Genomic DNA, 17,363 nt, shown 5'->3' on the forward strand with positions numbered 1-17,363 from the left:
AATTATGTACATTGTGTCACCGAAAGACACCGTCTGACACTGTGACCTACCCTCACCCAGCAGGCTCATCTCATCCCGGGACTCTCGGATGCGTCTCTTCTCTTGATGTCTTACCGCAAAAAGATAGGTATCATTTGCGTAAAAATTCATACAGCAAGCAGCAAAAAAAAAAACACGAAAAAACACAGACAGGTAACGTACGTACTGCGAATCGAGACACAAAATTACGCAACGCGTATGACTGACTGGCCTGGCTGGCCGGCTGACAGACGATGAAACAATTTCGAGCTGCTGCGAGCCATTTGCCTGAAGTGCGCATTTAATTTCATACGCCCCGGATGGAAAGAAAGGAGCATAAGATGCGAAGATAAGTGCTTAACCTGGAACGCCGCAGCGAACCGTGGGGGGGTGGGGGGGGGGGGTCACAAGTTGTGCAAGAGGGAGGATACGGAAACCAGGGAGGAAGTAAAAGCTTGGAGAGCGTGCAAAAAACCAGCGGCACCAGATCATGTGGTGCTTGTGTTTATCCTTGACCTGAATATGAACAGCGGCCGGCATGCTTTTCCTCGTTTGGGTATTTCGGAGTGCGTGCGTGTGTGTGTGTGTGTGTCTTGGCTTATATTTTATTTTGTTTGTGTACGCTTCTTTGTTTTGTTTTTGTTTTTTGTTTTTTTTGCTTTACAGCCCACTCTGTTTGACCTTGAAGCGTCGAAGATCGCCAACTTCTTGTTTGGTAGTACACCAGTTTTTTCTTCTCTACTTTTCTGTTTATCTGACACACCTTTTATGTGATGCGACATACAGTCCGTTTGGTTCGATGTTCCCACGCAGTTATTTTGCATTTTCATCTTAAAGAAAGGCTACCGGTGTTCTATCGGGATGGTGGGAAAGTTTGGTCCGTGTCCTTCAGCAGAAGGAGGTTTACTTTTGACATTGAATTTTAAATTAAGTTTTGGTAAAGTTGGGCTGTAGCATAAAATATGTTATTATTCGCTGTTGGTTGATGCAAGGTCACCCTGCAATACTTTGTAAATATTGTATATTTTATTAATTAGAGCTTACAACTACAAATCTCTGCTATTGATGATATGTAAATTAAATTTCATAAGCTGTATTACAAACGACACCGTTCAATACTTTGAAGCGATAGTCACCAACTTTCACAGTAGTTTCCGAAACGGAAAGTCATCCACCAACTTCAAGTGGGAATTTCCGAAGAATAAAGTAGAGCAGCCACATAATTCATTGGTGCAAACGACTGCTTTTTAACGCATTTAGTCCTAGACCAAGAATACCACCAAGGGTCTGCGAAAGGAATATGGGTTTTTGATGTTCTATTCACCCTGGAGATTCAGACCAAGTAGTGGGGACTGATGGCGGCCCGGTGATGTAGGCGACAGCGGCGCCTGTCTTCAAACGGCAGGACCGTGTTTCAAATCCCATCTGGACCGTCCCCCAGTAGTCTAACCAACTACGTGGTATCGGCAGTCTAGAAAGCCATTTCGATGGCCGGCATGACCTTAGAGATCGTTACGCCAAGTAGAAGAAGCAGAAGTGGGGACTGATAGGACTTCGTGATACCAAGAAGTTTAGTAATATGGGGGCTTATCATGCCCGTCCAGTAGATCGTGGGTTGTAAATTGGCCCAGAAGAAGAAAATTAAAATTGGCGCTTAAAAGGACCAAAGGACCACCAAAGATCATGTCAGGAATGTTTCGAGATCACTTGTCACACGTTCATTTAGATCCTCAGAACAAGCTTAACTAAGGATCGAGCTAAAAACAACAAAAAATTGATTTGAAGATAATTTACGCAAGAATGAAGTACGAACAGATGACCGTATCATTGATTTTTTACCATTACTTCTACTTTCTTGGGTAAAAAATCAGAGATGTATGGTGGATGTTCCATATGCCTATCAGGCATGGACCCTGTCCAAAACGACTTCTTCTATGCACCGTGTGGGTGGAAAATGCTCAATAACATCTTTGGTCTACTTTATCTGACTTTCAGGGTAATTTCCAGACTTCGGTGAGCTGATAACGATATGCAGGAACCGATCATAGCATATACATACCAAACCGATGCTTGGAACCCCGACAAATGCTCGGATCTCCCAAAAAAGGAAGCTCTTTAGCCATAGGAATGTTGGACTTTTCCAATCGGTACCGAACATGATAGGGAAGCATCTTGGAAAATAGGAAGGATCTATTCTATTGGTGGAAGAGACGTCATGGTCCTCCCGGGAGATTTCGAATGTTTAACGTTCGACAGTACGTCGAATTCGTTAAACATTCCGAGAGCGTTGTTATGGCTGATTGAAAATTAATGTAAAAAAGGTATCTCAAAAGGTTTAAAAAAGGTATCGATCGACCAAGAAAATCGTTGGTTCGTCACCATGATGTTAGCGTTTAAAGTTATGTCTTATTTTTCATAGCCAAACCAAAACGCTTGGAGCGCTCCCGTTGCCAGATCATCTGTTTCAAATAGTGAAAGCTGAAACATTATCTGTTTTTTTTCTTTATCCAAACACGATCCAAAGTGATCGTCGGTAGGTAACGCCTACTGGTGGATGACATTCAATTTCTAATCGACGCACGCATGCCAACGTATCTTTTGACTCATCCGTGACGGTGGTAGTATGGATATGAATAGGAATATGTAAAACGATGGGGGCAAGTCGTTCAAGCCGATGCTAGCTTTAAAATTACGACCCCGAGAGGGAGTCTAGTTTGCAGGGTAGATTTTTTGTATTTCTCCCTATATCTCTAGGTTTTTATTACCAAAACCATGTCTTTCAGCAACGGCCCAACAGTTGGTATGCGAAACGGGGTTTGTTTAAAATGAAATGTGATTTGTTTATCCTTCTGCTGGGATGCGTCAAATGGTTTGCACTGATGGCCTCACGGAATACCACTGCACGCACAAAGGATAAAGCACAAAATCGATTATCTCTGACAATTGTGAAGGAAGCAACCTTCACCCACCGTGCCAACTATAATCTCTATTTGGCACGTTGGGAGTTTATTAATTGCAGAAAACACCCAACGACCATCAGCGAACAAGACAATGCAAACACTGTCGCCTGACACCGGAACGTTTGGTGCGGCGTAATTTTTAAATAGGCAGCAAAAGAAGCTCCAGAAAAAAAAAGACAAACCTACAAAAAACAGTTTGTAAGCCCGTACAAACACTTCCATCCCTTTTCGAGGGTAGGTGAAATGTGCAATTAAATCCAAATTAGATTTTTGCACACGGTTCACCTTGACGCGTCAGGTACAAAGATGGTGTCCAATTTTAGACTGTTGACGGATGGGTGACGCTTTGATACGCTGGTCGCATTTTAAACAATTGCACTCGAAACAATTTGGCCCCGGCAAAGGACGCAAACTCATCCACCTACTACGATTGGGTAATTGGACGGAACGGACCACACAGTTCCCGATACTATTAGTGTGGTTCCTAGTTTGGTTTGGGAACATTTCAGCTAGAGTGTTTCGTGTTTGTTGTTGCTGTCTATTTGGGTTCACACAGGTCGTTGCTTCGCATGCAATGTGATTTAACTAGATTTGCGTTTTTTTTTTGGTTTGTAAATTAAACCGCAACATCGTAAATTGTAAACTGGCAAAGCCTAAGTTGATTATGAAAACAGATATCACACGTGCGTATAACGTTACAGCTGGAAATGGACGTTTTAATCAAATTTTTGACATTCATGAGCCATTCATGATAGTTGAGTTTTAAAATTATGTACGTTAGCAGTAAAGTCAGAAAATAATAATATATTTTTTTTAATGTCTCCAATAGGACTCTTGATTTAAAAAAATCGTCTGACATGGTTTGTGATGAGATAAGGTTTCATCTTTCGAAATATAAGAAGGATTTGGTTCAATCTTAAGTCCGGCAAATCTCTAAAAGATATCTTGTACATTACAAAAACGAAATTACTTCGGCTAGCCATTAATTCTGCATACATCTCATTATATCAAACTTAGCTTGAATCCAATTCTCATGAAACATTCTACAAAAAATCTTGGTTATCCTCATTAAGGGGTCCTGCAGCAAATAGATGGAACTTTTGCCATAATTGTATGGAAAATGAATGTCTGCATTTTAGCAACTCCTTCTGGTCTTAAGCTGAGTTATAGAATAATAAAGATCCTCTGAGCAAGGATTACTCATATAAATCTATCGGTTGATGCGGTCCTTTTTTAGTCTCTTCGATACTCCTCCAACGTCAATCAACATCCAAAAGTAACGTCAATGCAGGATGCGAAGGTTATATAGACAACTTCGTCTTCGAAACGAACAGCATGTTTTGTATGATAATTTTTATCTTGTCAAGGATCAACGGCTTCAACGTTTGGGTGAACTCTCTAGACTCCTGGATATGCCTTAGAAAGCGATGAGGCGTGATAAAGGTTAGGTTATCCTCGTCTATTTCTGCAGCGGCGCTAGCAGAGGTCTCGTCGTCATAAAGAAATAAAAAGTTTATTCTGGACAAAAAGTTTAAGCAGCTATAACCAGGGATCCGGGGATATGGACATGTTTCAACTTGTATGGCTTCCCGGTAGCCGACGTGCTAACGGTGCTGCATCAGAGCAATTCTCTCTTTTTGAGGACTGACCATTCGATGATCGGCATGGTCTCGGAGATAGTTAAAGCAAGATTAAGAATAAAATTGAGTTTTAAGAATTTCAACATCATTTTTGAGCTAATTCCAAGCAGGATCGTATGCATGGTGTAATTAGCAATTTCCTAAATACACTGTCCTAGCCTAATACGCGAGATGAATGGGTTCGCCGCAAAGATTGTTCGGGACGGTTGTAACTAATAAAAGTGACCCGTTAGACGGTGGATATTAAGACAATTCGGGATTTGCATAAAATCACAGTAATTTAATTTTCTTTAGATAACCCAGCAAACGCTCTTTCCTGTTTCGTCGAACTCTCTGGGTGTTTGATTCATGAATTGTGTAAGATTTAGGTGTATGGGGCGACAGGGTACCCGTCGTCCGGTTCGTCTCTCCTTAATGAGGACTCATTTGATGGCCGGCGTGACCTAGTAAATCCTTAGGCCAAGAAGAAGAAAAGGTTTCATATAGAAACGAATAAAGTCTAATGATTCAAAGTCTCTATAAACAAACGATCCAACCAACCAGAAGAGTTTATGCAAACGCAAACGTATGTTGGTTCGTATTTGACTCGAAAGCTACGCTACACTTGATTCGATCTTTTCTGTATCTTTCTATGAAACTATTTAAGGTAAGGCGTCAACTCCATTGACCTTGTTCTTTATAGTTGTACTTGAACCCTTTGTAACCCTTTCTTTTGTCTGCATATGCATAAGCCCACTGACAAATTAGAACTCACATTCGAAAGAAGTTTTAAGATAAAAGAAAGCTTCCAACAGCAACCGCAAAAGATAAACAGTAACCCATATATTTTGGGTAAAGTATCATCACCAAATCATCACCTACGCAATTTGCTACCGAACGCAACGCAAGCAACGAATCGTTTCATCTTTTTCGGTTTCAAAACAGAAGTAAAAGGAAAAGTCAAATATTTATAATTTTCTAATTTGATATAAAAAAACATCACCTATCATTTGAGAGTATATCTTCTCATTCACAAACAAGTCAAAAAGAAAAGAAGATTGTAACACATTCTCATTACCGAAGGAATTCCCTCTGACCTGAAAGAGTTTGCTTTTGAAACTGCGATACGGTTACATTACAATTTACCCGATGTCGATTTCTTTCGATATCGATTGAGGTATATTCGGTCACCGTAGTAAGGGAAAAGGAAGGCAAAAAATGGGGCGAAAGATCCCATTCAAACAAACCGAGATTCCAAACAGCCAACATACAAACAAAAAAAAACCCCGGTGGCCAACCAAATGTGCCGAAATCAATCAAACACCACCGTAAAACGTCTCGTAAGCGCATTGAGTTCGCGGGTTCGCTGCGTTCGAGTACGTTTGATGGTGGTTTTCTTTGCGTTTGGGGTTTTCCCGCCCCACCGTCACGCCACAAGCCCATGTGCCATTCGATTGCACTCCAACCGAGACTGGTCGAAGATTCGATACGAAAAGATGCAAGCCGAGATGCTTTCGGTGTGCAATGCGGGAAGAAGCGGACGGAATATGGCGCACGAAAGACTCCGGCGTGTACTTGCTGTGGCACATGTCGGCAAAAGTGTGCATGCATGCAATTACACAACACTGCTGTGCGGGGTAGTGGGACAACGAACCGCAAGAGCAAAAACGTATCAGAAAAGCTCATCCACCGCATCGCAACCAGACGCAAGACGCAAGCATTGTAGCATTGTGTGGTCCACCATCGGCACAGGTTTTGGCTCCCAAAAGCTCGCACGAAGCGCTACTACGCCTGGTGCAGAAGTTGAAGAGGTGTGCGATGATGCGCACGATCGAGACAACAGACGCGACACAGTTACAGGGTTGGCTGAAGATGATGACTGCGATATTGATGATGATGATGATGAAAGATTAAATAACGCCATCCCGCAATATGAGTAACTCTAGCGTCGAATGCTATTGTACGGAGGGGCGGATCTCACCAAAGCGGTCGTGTGGCTACCGGCGAAAACGTACCCCAAACAACAGAAACATAATGGAGCCGGAGCTTACCCGCGGTCACTGTGAAAAATCATTAAATGTACTTACATTTCAATTGATTGTGGTCAACAAGCGCTCGACGCGTGACGATGACGCGCCGACCAGCGCTCGGTTCCGTTGCGCCAGAAGTTACACGCAGAAGGCGTCAAAATCGTGCTTCGAGAGCTTATCCGCAGACGCTGCAAACCGCAAACCGTTTGGTGAGGATGGTTGGAGTTGGGAGTGCGTTTTATTTTCCTTCTGTATTTTTTGCTACGATTTCTTCTGCCAACCGGTCACAAAAACTCGTGTGGTACCACTACCAGCAGAGCAGAGGCAGCAGCAACAGCCGGCAGCAAATCACAAAACAAACAAACCACTCGTGTGTGTGCTGAAAAGCCGAAACGAAAGTGAGAGTTTTTCGTGATCGCGCGGGATCGCCTAATGCAAAATCGGGGGCCGCAGGCAAATAAATTTCTTGTTTTTATCTATTTCTTTCTCCGCAACAAGCTACTAACACACTCACACATACACACCAAAAAAAAACATACAAATTTACACCCCTCGCCTGGGAAAGGAGGAAAATGGTAGCTATTTAGGTGATCGTGATCGTAAGCAGATGACAGTTGGGCAATAGTAAACAAATGGAGCGAATGTTTGAAATATAACGGTTACCGTTGAGTGTTATCACACATTTTACTCTCTCTTTCTCTCTATCTCTCACACACAATACTTGATGCAACAGGCGTCTCCAGAAAACGAAAACAATAAAAAAAGACTAAAAATTGTGCAATTATAAAACAACACCTTCGAAATAGTTAATGGCGCCAGTGGTGTCAGACGTTAAGCGTCAGACGGTGTTCCGGTTTCCTTGTGGTGTTATAATACTGAAACTACTACCACTACTACCGCACTGTTATCATTTCGCTCGATCCCTTGTTTCACTTTGGGACATGACACGCCGGATTGTGATCCGGCGAGCCTGGTAAACTCGCCATGCACTAACACACGAGGACAAAAGCTACACTGATACACTTGTACGCAGATAAAAATGCACGTGCGCGATCAGCGCTCTTCAGGCGCGGGCCTGAACTTCGTTTGACTCTTTGGCTATCGTCGGACACTTTCCCCAAACGGGCGCACTTCCGGTGGTTGCCAACCTTTTGTCTTCTGCTCTAGCTCAACACTGTAGATGTCGTTGTCGCAAGAAGGGCACACAAGACTAGACTAGAGTCAGCTTGCACAACAGCCATGTTGGACCACGCGCCACACGGGAAATCAGCTGGAAACACGGTTTCACTAAGCAATTTGGCGAACATTAAACGCATGGATCGCGCAGTCAAGGTTCCTCAAGAGTTTGGACCGATTTTTTTTTTTGCGGTCAGTATAGAAGGGTGAGAATGGGTTGTGAGGTCGTTTTCGTATGATTTAACAAAAAATTTTGTCCTTTGTGTTTTCCTCTAAAAGTCACTATGTTATTTACCAAACGAAAGTAAATCGCCTTTATGACACACTTTTAAGGTTAAAACACATTCAAAATCTACAATGCTATTTAAGTGACCAATATTAGTCTTAGTTGTTAAACTTTCATATTAGATAATATTTCGCAAAAACAAAAACAAACACAACACAAACACTCGCGTACTTTAATACGTTCAGATTTGCTTATATATATGCGTTCGAGCGAGAGTAACCAAAAAAAAAAGGCAGCAACAGGATAAAAGGTCTCGCTAGTGAGCGGATTCGAAAGTGGTGACTGTGAAGCAGAAGCCGAACAGAAAGCAGTTACGTCCGCAATCGGCCGCGGTACGATCGAAACTGAAAGCGCACGACGGGTTGTTGCGTCTGAGGTTCCTCGCACGGTGGCACGATCAGGCATGGCGGTGTGAGGCAACGGGTAGGTGGTACCTGGTGACCGGATCGGAGAAGGGAAGGCCGTCCGAATGCAAATGATGATGATCGCGATGGCGATGATGGTGATGATGATGATAGTGTCTGATCATGCTGCGTCGATCGCTGACCGAAGCGGAGAAGGTGCGTATGAGCACGCATAGCTTATGCGCTTTGCATGCGCTGCCCAACACAACCCCCTCCACCCTTCCATACGCGCACACACACACATTTCATGCCTCGCCTCATCACCCTTTACCTGGTCCAGGAAGCAAGACTGGAGTCTCCGGAAAATAGGCGCGTGCGCGCCTCGGGGTTGAAAGGGTGGACCGAAAAGGGGGGGTCCAGAGGGAAGGGTGAAACAAAAGCGAAACAAACCTGCGTCGTTTTGGGCGACTTTGGAGACGGGAACGATTAATCGCCGGCACGAGCGCAACAGAACACGGGCAATCATCCGAAATTGTGTCGGAAGCGTGGAAAGTGAGTAAAACCGGGTGTGGCAAAAGAAATGGCCGGGCAAGAGGCCGAAGCTAGAAAATCTCTTACCAACTGGCTGCAGTTCAGTGTGGAGTGTCTGTAGAGTTAATCTGAGGGAAAGATGTCTAGATGGTGAGTGTCGGTGGTCCTTACTGTAAGTTGTTCAATCGACCGTGAATTAAGCAACGGAATATGTTGGATAAATTGCTACAGCGGACTCCTCGGAGACTCCGACGACAAATGGAAGTTTGGGAGGGTAAATGACATCATTTTAAATGCTCCCCGTTGTCTGGGAGGTTTTTTGCTAATTACCTGTAGTTGTGTGTACTTTTTGGGCGAGCGTGTGTCGAGCTTGGTTGACATTTCGTTGTTAAATATTATTTCTTTCAATTGTATCCAACTGGTATCCGGTGGCCGTGTTTTTCGTTTTTGATTATTTTTGACATTCTGTTTTGTAATATTGTCTTGAGTTCGTTCTTTGACACTCTAGTGGATTTGTTATTTCTTTTGTTTTGCTGCGGTCATAACAGTTTTTTTGAAAATCATTTAACATTTAAGAGAATTGTTTTTAAATTGCTACTGCGTAACGGTTTTCCACCTGCATTGTCAGTGCTCTGTAGCCTGGAGAATATCATTCATTACATTACTGAGATCAGCAGATGTACTCTTTACACAAAAACTCAAATTTCGCCAAATTCCAAACCAAGTATCCATTCAGTATAAGTAAGATGGTTATGTCTACTGCCAGGACGAATTATGGAAAAGATCCCTTAAAGCCGTGGCATATGGTTCACGTGTTCGCGTGTCTGATGTTACGTTAATCAGTAAATCGTTTGATGTAATCACACATTTCGGACGTTTTCGGAAACCCAATGTTGTATTAAAGGCGTCGCTGCTCTGAAGAAGTTAGGAGCACGACATTTTAATCTCAATAAAAGCACACATGCAAGAATTTATATCACCATTCGTAAGTTGAGCCGTAAAAACTGACTGTGTTACCCTTCTACGCCTAGGTCAAGACTTGTTCTGAAACTGCTCAGAGCCCTGAAACCCAGTAACTGCCTAGACCAAGTCTGGTCTCATTTATTGTGGGCTATTTTATTTTACAACGTTCCAATTGCCTTGCTGGTGAAATATTTCACCAGCCTAATACCAGCCTAATAGCCTAATGAGCCTAATTCGCTGCACGATGGTAAGGTCGTCATACAGTTCGTACAGCTCGTCGTTTTAGCGGCTCTTCCAGGCATCTTCCTCTCGAACGCGGCCAAGAGGGCTTCGTCTGTTTTGAACAGGGTCCATGTCTCAGAGGCGTATGTGAGTACTGGGAATATAAAGGTACGATACAGTCCCAGCTTCGACCGTCGCGACAGGTTTTTTGAGGAGATGGCCCTCTCTAGCGCCAAGTTGAATAGGAGACAGGCGAGCCCATCTCCCTGACGCAGGCTTTTGGTGATAGCCAAGGACCCTGAGAGATTTCCATGCAACTTTACCTGGCATATGACGTTGGTCATGGTAATTCTAACAAGCCTGTAGAGGTTTACCCTGGCTATGCTATCATATGCGGCCTTGAAATATATGAAGAGATGGTACGTGTTAAACTGCTGCCATCTTCTGTTCAGCTCGTGTTCAGCCATCTTCTCCAAAATTTGAAGCACGGTTTAAAAAACCTTACATTTAATAATAATCAGATCTAACCCAGGCTAGAGTTCAAAAAGTAAAGAGAACTTTAAAAATATCCTAAAATATAAAAACATTTTTATTTGAATATAAAAATTTTTGAATGGTCTTATTGTACAGTCTTGTACAATAAGACCATTCAAAAATGACGTGAGGGATTGGCCATATTGTCATCAGAATGACAAAAAGAGTTTAAGAATTTATTTCATGATTAATCCTATGATACAAACGTGTTCATAAAATGTTCAACTAACTTTTGCAACATGTAATGTTATTTCTTTAAAACCTTTCTTCACAATCTCATTTGTACATCCTACACTCTACTGACGACTAATACTGACTGATGTAGTTTGCTTTCGACAGGACGAACAGGACGAAAAAAAAACCGAGCCTGGATTACTTTAATGTGGATTGATTATAAGATTGACACATGAACACTATCATTACCAACGGTAGCAAAAATCATTTGGATTCATCTCAATAACCTGCAGAATGTTTCATGTTCCTTTCAATTTAAGCTATTTTCATTGTTGTTTTGACTGCCCAATAATCGAACATGCATCAGAGACTTGGACTCCTTCCCACAAGTTCTTAGAACATTCAAAGTTGATATTCTTAAAACAAGACATTACGTGTTTTGCCGTACGACATAAAACGTGATGCTGCCTTTTAATTTATATTTTAATATCCGTTGGTTCATCGTTTGATTGTTTTGAGTTTTTTTTATCGATTTTACCATTTTTTTCTTATAGGGCTACTCTATAGAGCACGTCGTTGAAACATGACCATGTCTCGAGTCCGTTTCCAGGAATCTCAGGCCAAGGGCAGCAAGCCACCACTCTTGCTCACTGCTATGCTCTTTCACGGCTCGGCTGGACAACTACGTAGGGCATGAGTCCAACATCCTTAGCACGTGCCCCAATCATCGTATCCTTCCGATTTCGACGACCCTCCGGCTATTTGCACCTGCCAAACAGCACAGCTAGCTCGTGATCCATTCAGTTTCTCCACACGCCTTTCCAAATACTGCCAATCGAAAGTGTCTAGAGCGATGACGTCTTCCGTCACCATCGTCCAGTACTCGTGCCTGTACGTGGACTATCGGATTCCGCTGCTTAGGTAATAGATTTCGGTTATCTGAAGTTATTTCAAGATAGCATAGACTCCTGTACTAACGCGAGATAATCGGTGCAATTAATACTTCTTTTCCAGCACCTCTCCAGAACTCTCTCTCTCTCTCTCTCTCTCTCTCTCTCTCTCTCTCTCTCTCTATTCTTGCTTGCTTAACAAACTTTATTTTACCATAACACTAGGTTAGTAATTATTGTCGTGGTCGTTGTGAAAACATTTCCCAAAAATCTAAAAAATTTTAAGTATTTTCTGCTCTTTCCTCCCATTTTCTCACTTCAAGTAAGAAACTCTAGCTATATGTAACTGTTTCATTAACCCTTTCTTTACCTTTAGATTCTCATATTCACCCACCAGCCATTGCCATACTGTTTAACGGTGGTGTACAAACGTCTGTATGTGCAGCAAAACACACAAAACCCATCCAATTCAAAAGTGCACGACAACAACACTTAATTTGCCTGCAATCTAATGCGGTCGGTTACCACATAATACAGATCACCACCAGCATACACGTGCGCTGAAACAGCTGTGCGGAAAATGTTCAGCCCTTGGGTGCTTTTATTCGTCTTCATTACTTTTATGAGATCGTTACACACCTACCCGATGGTGGGCATCATATCAGCACTGTCTTTATTAAAAGCGTATGCTCCTGTTGAGTCGTAAAATCCTTTCCCGAGAAGTTTCACCCGAGCACTGAGCAAGTTTCACAATCTCGGCACTGATGCGGTGTCTGTGATTGTCCTACCAACGTGTACTCATTAGCGTGCATGATGAAACTAACGAAGCGGGTCAGGTAAAAATGTTTAATCTTTCCTAACTCTGTTGTCCTTTAAGGTCACTTTTCATGGAGGAGATGGTCGGTTGTAATGGTATGGCATGATTTCGTGGACAATAATTGGAATGCAAAGCTGAGCATTTTTTTTGTAACATATTTCTTTACACATTTCTACTGTGCCCTTTGCTTATTTTTCAAGAGTACATTCTAGATCACTGTCTTCAAGATTTCACGTAGAATAGACTGGAACAAAATGCATGTCAAAAAATTCCATTCACATGTCCAACAAAACAAAGAATCTGTACAAACGCCAGATGCTACCAGAAAAACCGATTCAGGCTGATTTGATGTGGGCATGCATGATCACCATCTGACACCACGTGCCAGTTCATTTCTCATCCATCAGTAGCAGCAGCAGCAGCAGCAATAGTAGCATGTACACACCCCCGTACAGTTGGCCACAAATTGTTTACTTTCACATTTTCCACCACCAAAACAGTAAACCACGTGTTACTCGGTGTTGCGTACAGAACGTTCTCGCGTTACGATATTTTCGTTGAATTATTCAAAAACAGACACATCTGTTGTAATAATATTTTTGACTTTTATTGCTTATAGGCGTATTTATTAATAATTTATCTGATGATTAAAATAATAAATGAAATAATTAGCGTAAAACAAGAATTCCCTATCGGCAATGTTTGCCACACCAAGCAAATATGCAATCCGCAGCGCAATAAAAAGACACCCGTCATTTTTTTTTTGTTTTGTTGAAGTAATCGGTGTAAGTGCAGACTTGATTCGTTTTTTTTTCTCCCTATATCTCTGTGTCAAATCAACTGCGTTTGGATGTACTGCCCATTTAGCTTAAATGTACAAACAGACTGTAAACATATGTGCCACCCGTTGTACCGTTCATCTACAACCATCCACAGCTAAAACGAGCAAAAACTTCGTATTCAGAAAATTCGTTTTCTCCACCAATCTATCCAAAGTTGTGTGTTTTTGGCTGTTTTTGCCACTGCGTAGGGGTCATGTGTGGTTTTTATTTCTATTTTCTTTTCTCGTTTTTTTTTTTTTTGTTTTTGGACCTTCAGATTTCACGGCAAGTCACATAAACGCACTTTTTGGTGCGCACAGGGCAACATTTATGTTGCACAATGTTGAAGACGCAATGCTTCAGCTTTTCGTACAGTTTGTTTCGCATTCGTTCGGTCTGTACATGAACGTCAGCATGGTATGGAAAGTGGTGGGTAGCGAGCTCAAGATCTGCATTGAGGCATCAGCTCAATAAATTTAGGGCTTGGAGGTTGCCGATTCGTTATTGTAAATCTATCACCAAAACATTGTCACTGCCATCACTAGATAGCTCTGCCTTCAATCTATAATAGAACTGCCCTAACCAGGCATCATTGCGCTCAGAAGATAGTTCGACCACCCTAGGAAATCTTCACTCTCAGTTAGTGTGGACCTAATGGGAGGCCTTGACTGTCAAAAATCAGATGATTAGGTCGTAAAGATTTTGAAACATTACCGATACCTCGTTCTCGCTTGGTGACTATTAAGTAGTTCCGCCACATTAAATATGGGGAAACTCTGCAGCTTTCTAGCTGTGGACCTATATCCTCCCAAAGTAGCCCTGCCATCACAGATACCCACTGCCATCGCTAGTCAGCTCTGCCATAACTCTGCACTAGCCAATCTCTGCATACTCTACGAATCTAAGGATTCGTAGAGTATCCTTATTGAGTGCCAACGTGCTGAGAAATCTCAACTCTTCAAAGTTAGCTAATTGGACTTTGAGGCATTCTTGGCTTAACGACCTCTAAGGTCACACCGGTCATCGAATGCCTTACTAGACTTGCCAATACCACGTAGTTGGATAGTCAGTCCTCACAACGGGGGGATGGTCCGGATGGGCTTTGAGGCATTAGACTTCTTTTATTTCGTCTATTAGTGATGTTTGTTTGAGGAAGTACACGCCTGACCCATTCCTCTATCCTTAACAAATCCACTTTGCAGCTTCTGTGGTGACGATATCACTGTTCGCCTCATCCTCACCGATTGCCATAGATACACCACGTATCAAGCAACCTGCCAACCTAATTAAGATTTTGCTGCAATCCTATTACCTAAAAAACTGCATCAGAACCGCCTGATTAGATTTTTACGCATCAGCAATTTCTATAGAGAAATTTAAAGTTTTGACATGCTACCAGCCATATTCGCAATAGATTTATACAATATTTAAACCACATCCACAATAGTTTTATAGTAAATGATACCGCTTTTTGCAGACAGTAGAGAGACGAATGTAATCGTAACCATTTCCTACTCTGAGTCCATCGGTTTGCGTTCTACCTAAGTTGGCAAGACTCAAAATTTAGAAAGCAGTAGCCCTGTTCCTCCGCTTAAAGATGGAGCTACTTGACACAACACTAGGCACAGCACAAGAACCCAAGCCATACAGCATCACGTGCGCCGCTATTGATACTACAAATGTACACGCTTTGCAAGTTACGCATTACCACATTCATAATTTTCAACCCCCAAACACGCGTCTCAGCAATCCTTCCCGTCGTCCAGCGTCACTGTCACTTGGACCCGGGCACGATTACGGTTGTGCATCGAATGTGCAACAGAATGATATGAAAGGGGGCGGAGGAATGCATAATCACGTACGAAACTCTCCAACGGCTCTCCAACTTCATCTCCAACCGACAGCGTACAGCCGGTTGACTCACTCCGTTGCGCTAATTGTGCGGTACGCGTTTATGCTGCTGTTGATGGACGCACGGCAATACGTCGATGATCCTGACCTACCGCGGTACGGTTCCTTCGCGGTGGCTGGACAATCTTTGATCCGATCCGTCGAGCATCTTGCGGAGTGCCGAATCGCCGAGAACGGCTGAGGTGGTTGGAGTGGCCGTTTACATTGAGCTGCACGCCATGTTGTGCGATGCAAACGTGATACGAACTGGTTTTACCGAACGGGCAGCAGCATTGGATTGGATCGTTCGAGAGCTTAATCAGGTGGATGCAGTTGCAAAAGAACCTGTACAAGACAAGTAAGGAATGGTGCAGAATCGACTAAAATATCAATCATGAAATATGTTTCGGTAGAATTGACTCGTTCATCGACTTCATGCTTTGAAAACATTCTGAACTAAACTAAGCTAAAACGCCATTAAATTTTAGAACAATTATAAAAAGTTGCTAGTCTTACAGGGAAAAATATTACACGCAATCGTTGCCAGATTAGCAGAGTGTGTTTGAAAAATTTAGGAACAACGATAACTGATTTTATCGTTTACTTGTCAGCTGAAGTAAAAAATACGGTACTTCATTATACCATAACCTGTTCAGAAACTGCAAATGAATCACTACTCCTCCACCAACGATCCATCAAATCGCAACGTGCGTCACAATTCGCGTCAGCAACTGTTGCCGTTCGTTTGAAAAAGCGCCTTACATTATGCAATATTGTGCTTCGTTAAGATCACAGCCGAATGGCTTCGTCCTACCTTTTCAACCGTTGTCCACCTGCTTTATTTGTCCGTGTTGGACAAAATAAAGCATCCCTCAAAACTTTCAAATCATTTTATCGTCCTTTTCTTATTGTCCACAAACGCAAAAGTTCGTTCAATTTTACACGTTCTGCCCAATCCCGAATAAGCACGTGAGCGAAACGCACGTGGCATTCATCAGTAGACACGAATCTTTGACCGTTTTGAATCGCTTGCTTCGCCCACGGTTTCACAGAAAGGTTGTCGAAACCGTTTTCCATCCGATACAAAATTCAAAATATCTCCCAAACCAAACAACAAGGCAACAAGAACGATAGAAGCCATATTACACGGAGACATTAGTGTGTCATTGTTACAATTTCTTCCCGTTTTTAAATGCATCTCATACCACTGGTAGTGTTTATTATTTTCTTAGTGAACTGATATTACTCACACCCGTTCATTGTACTTTGCTTACATCACTTCATTACATTTGCAATGACCCGTTCAGGGAGCAGGGAAAGGATTATTTTACGACCGCCTGGCATGCTTCACATCCTGTTGTTCCTTCATTGCTAAACATGATTTACAGCCCTTTGAAATGATTCTGAAAAAAGCGATGGAAAGGAAACGCGTTTCTCGACAGAACAATGAAAGTTGTAAGTTTTCATTTTCCGAAACGATAACGATAAAATGAGGTCATCAAGTGTCGTTTTATTAAATTTTGAAATTTCATACAACCAATGCCAATGCAGTTTAATTAAAAGCTAAACTAAGGGAAGAGGAGTGCCCTGCATTTCAGTGCAGGGTTTTGGAACACATTTTCAATGTTTGCATTCAATATGCTTTGATGCTTCGATATGAATTTAATTGTTGTCAATAGATACAGTTTGAACCGAGCTGTTTTTTTTGCTCTCCAACAATTCTCGAGCAGATTTATTGTCATACGAATTTAAGCTCAAATTTTAAAATTTATGTTTAAAATGTTCATCATATTGAAAAACACAAAAAGTGTAAAAAATCACTTGGTTAAACAGGATCTCTTCTCGACTAAATCTTTATACTTACAAAAAAGCAATGCGATATCATAAAGTTGAAGCGTGACTGTTCCGTTAGCAAAGACAGCAAAACCAAGGAATTTCCTTTATTATTTAAACAATAACCAAATCATCAACAAACGCGAATGTTAATTTGTGATTCATCTAAATTATTTATTTGTCCGATTCGAAAAATATTGTTTTTTTCTGTTTTGTTTCTACTAATTGAATCATTACAATCCATTTAAAATTCAA

General features: G+C 42.0%; 2 protein-coding genes across 2 annotated transcripts in view; one reads left to right on the top strand and one right to left on the bottom strand.

The window, feature by feature from the left end:
- LOC126556838 (DNA damage-binding protein 1) overlaps positions 1-3,676 on the bottom strand; it is a 412,736-nt gene extending 409,060 nt beyond the window's left edge. The window contains exon 1 of the mRNA XM_050212362.1: positions 3,673-3,676. The gene's annotated coding sequence lies outside the window, so the exon portion shown is untranslated. The remainder of the gene's footprint in view (positions 1-3,672) is intronic.
- LOC126567171 (uncharacterized) overlaps positions 1-15,477 on the top strand; it is a 31,209-nt gene extending 15,732 nt beyond the window's left edge. The window contains exon 5 of the mRNA XM_050223403.1: positions 15,290-15,477. Within this exon, the coding sequence (XP_050079360.1) occupies positions 15,290-15,477 (188 nt within the window). The remainder of the gene's footprint in view (positions 1-15,289) is intronic.
- The last annotated feature ends 1,886 nt before the right edge of the window (positions 15,478-17,363 follow it).

Source organism: Anopheles maculipalpis, chromosome 2RL (genome assembly GCF_943734695.1).
Source record: "Anopheles maculipalpis chromosome 2RL, idAnoMacuDA_375_x, whole genome shotgun sequence".
Lineage (NCBI taxonomy): Eukaryota > Metazoa > Arthropoda > Insecta > Diptera > Culicidae > Anopheles > Anopheles maculipalpis.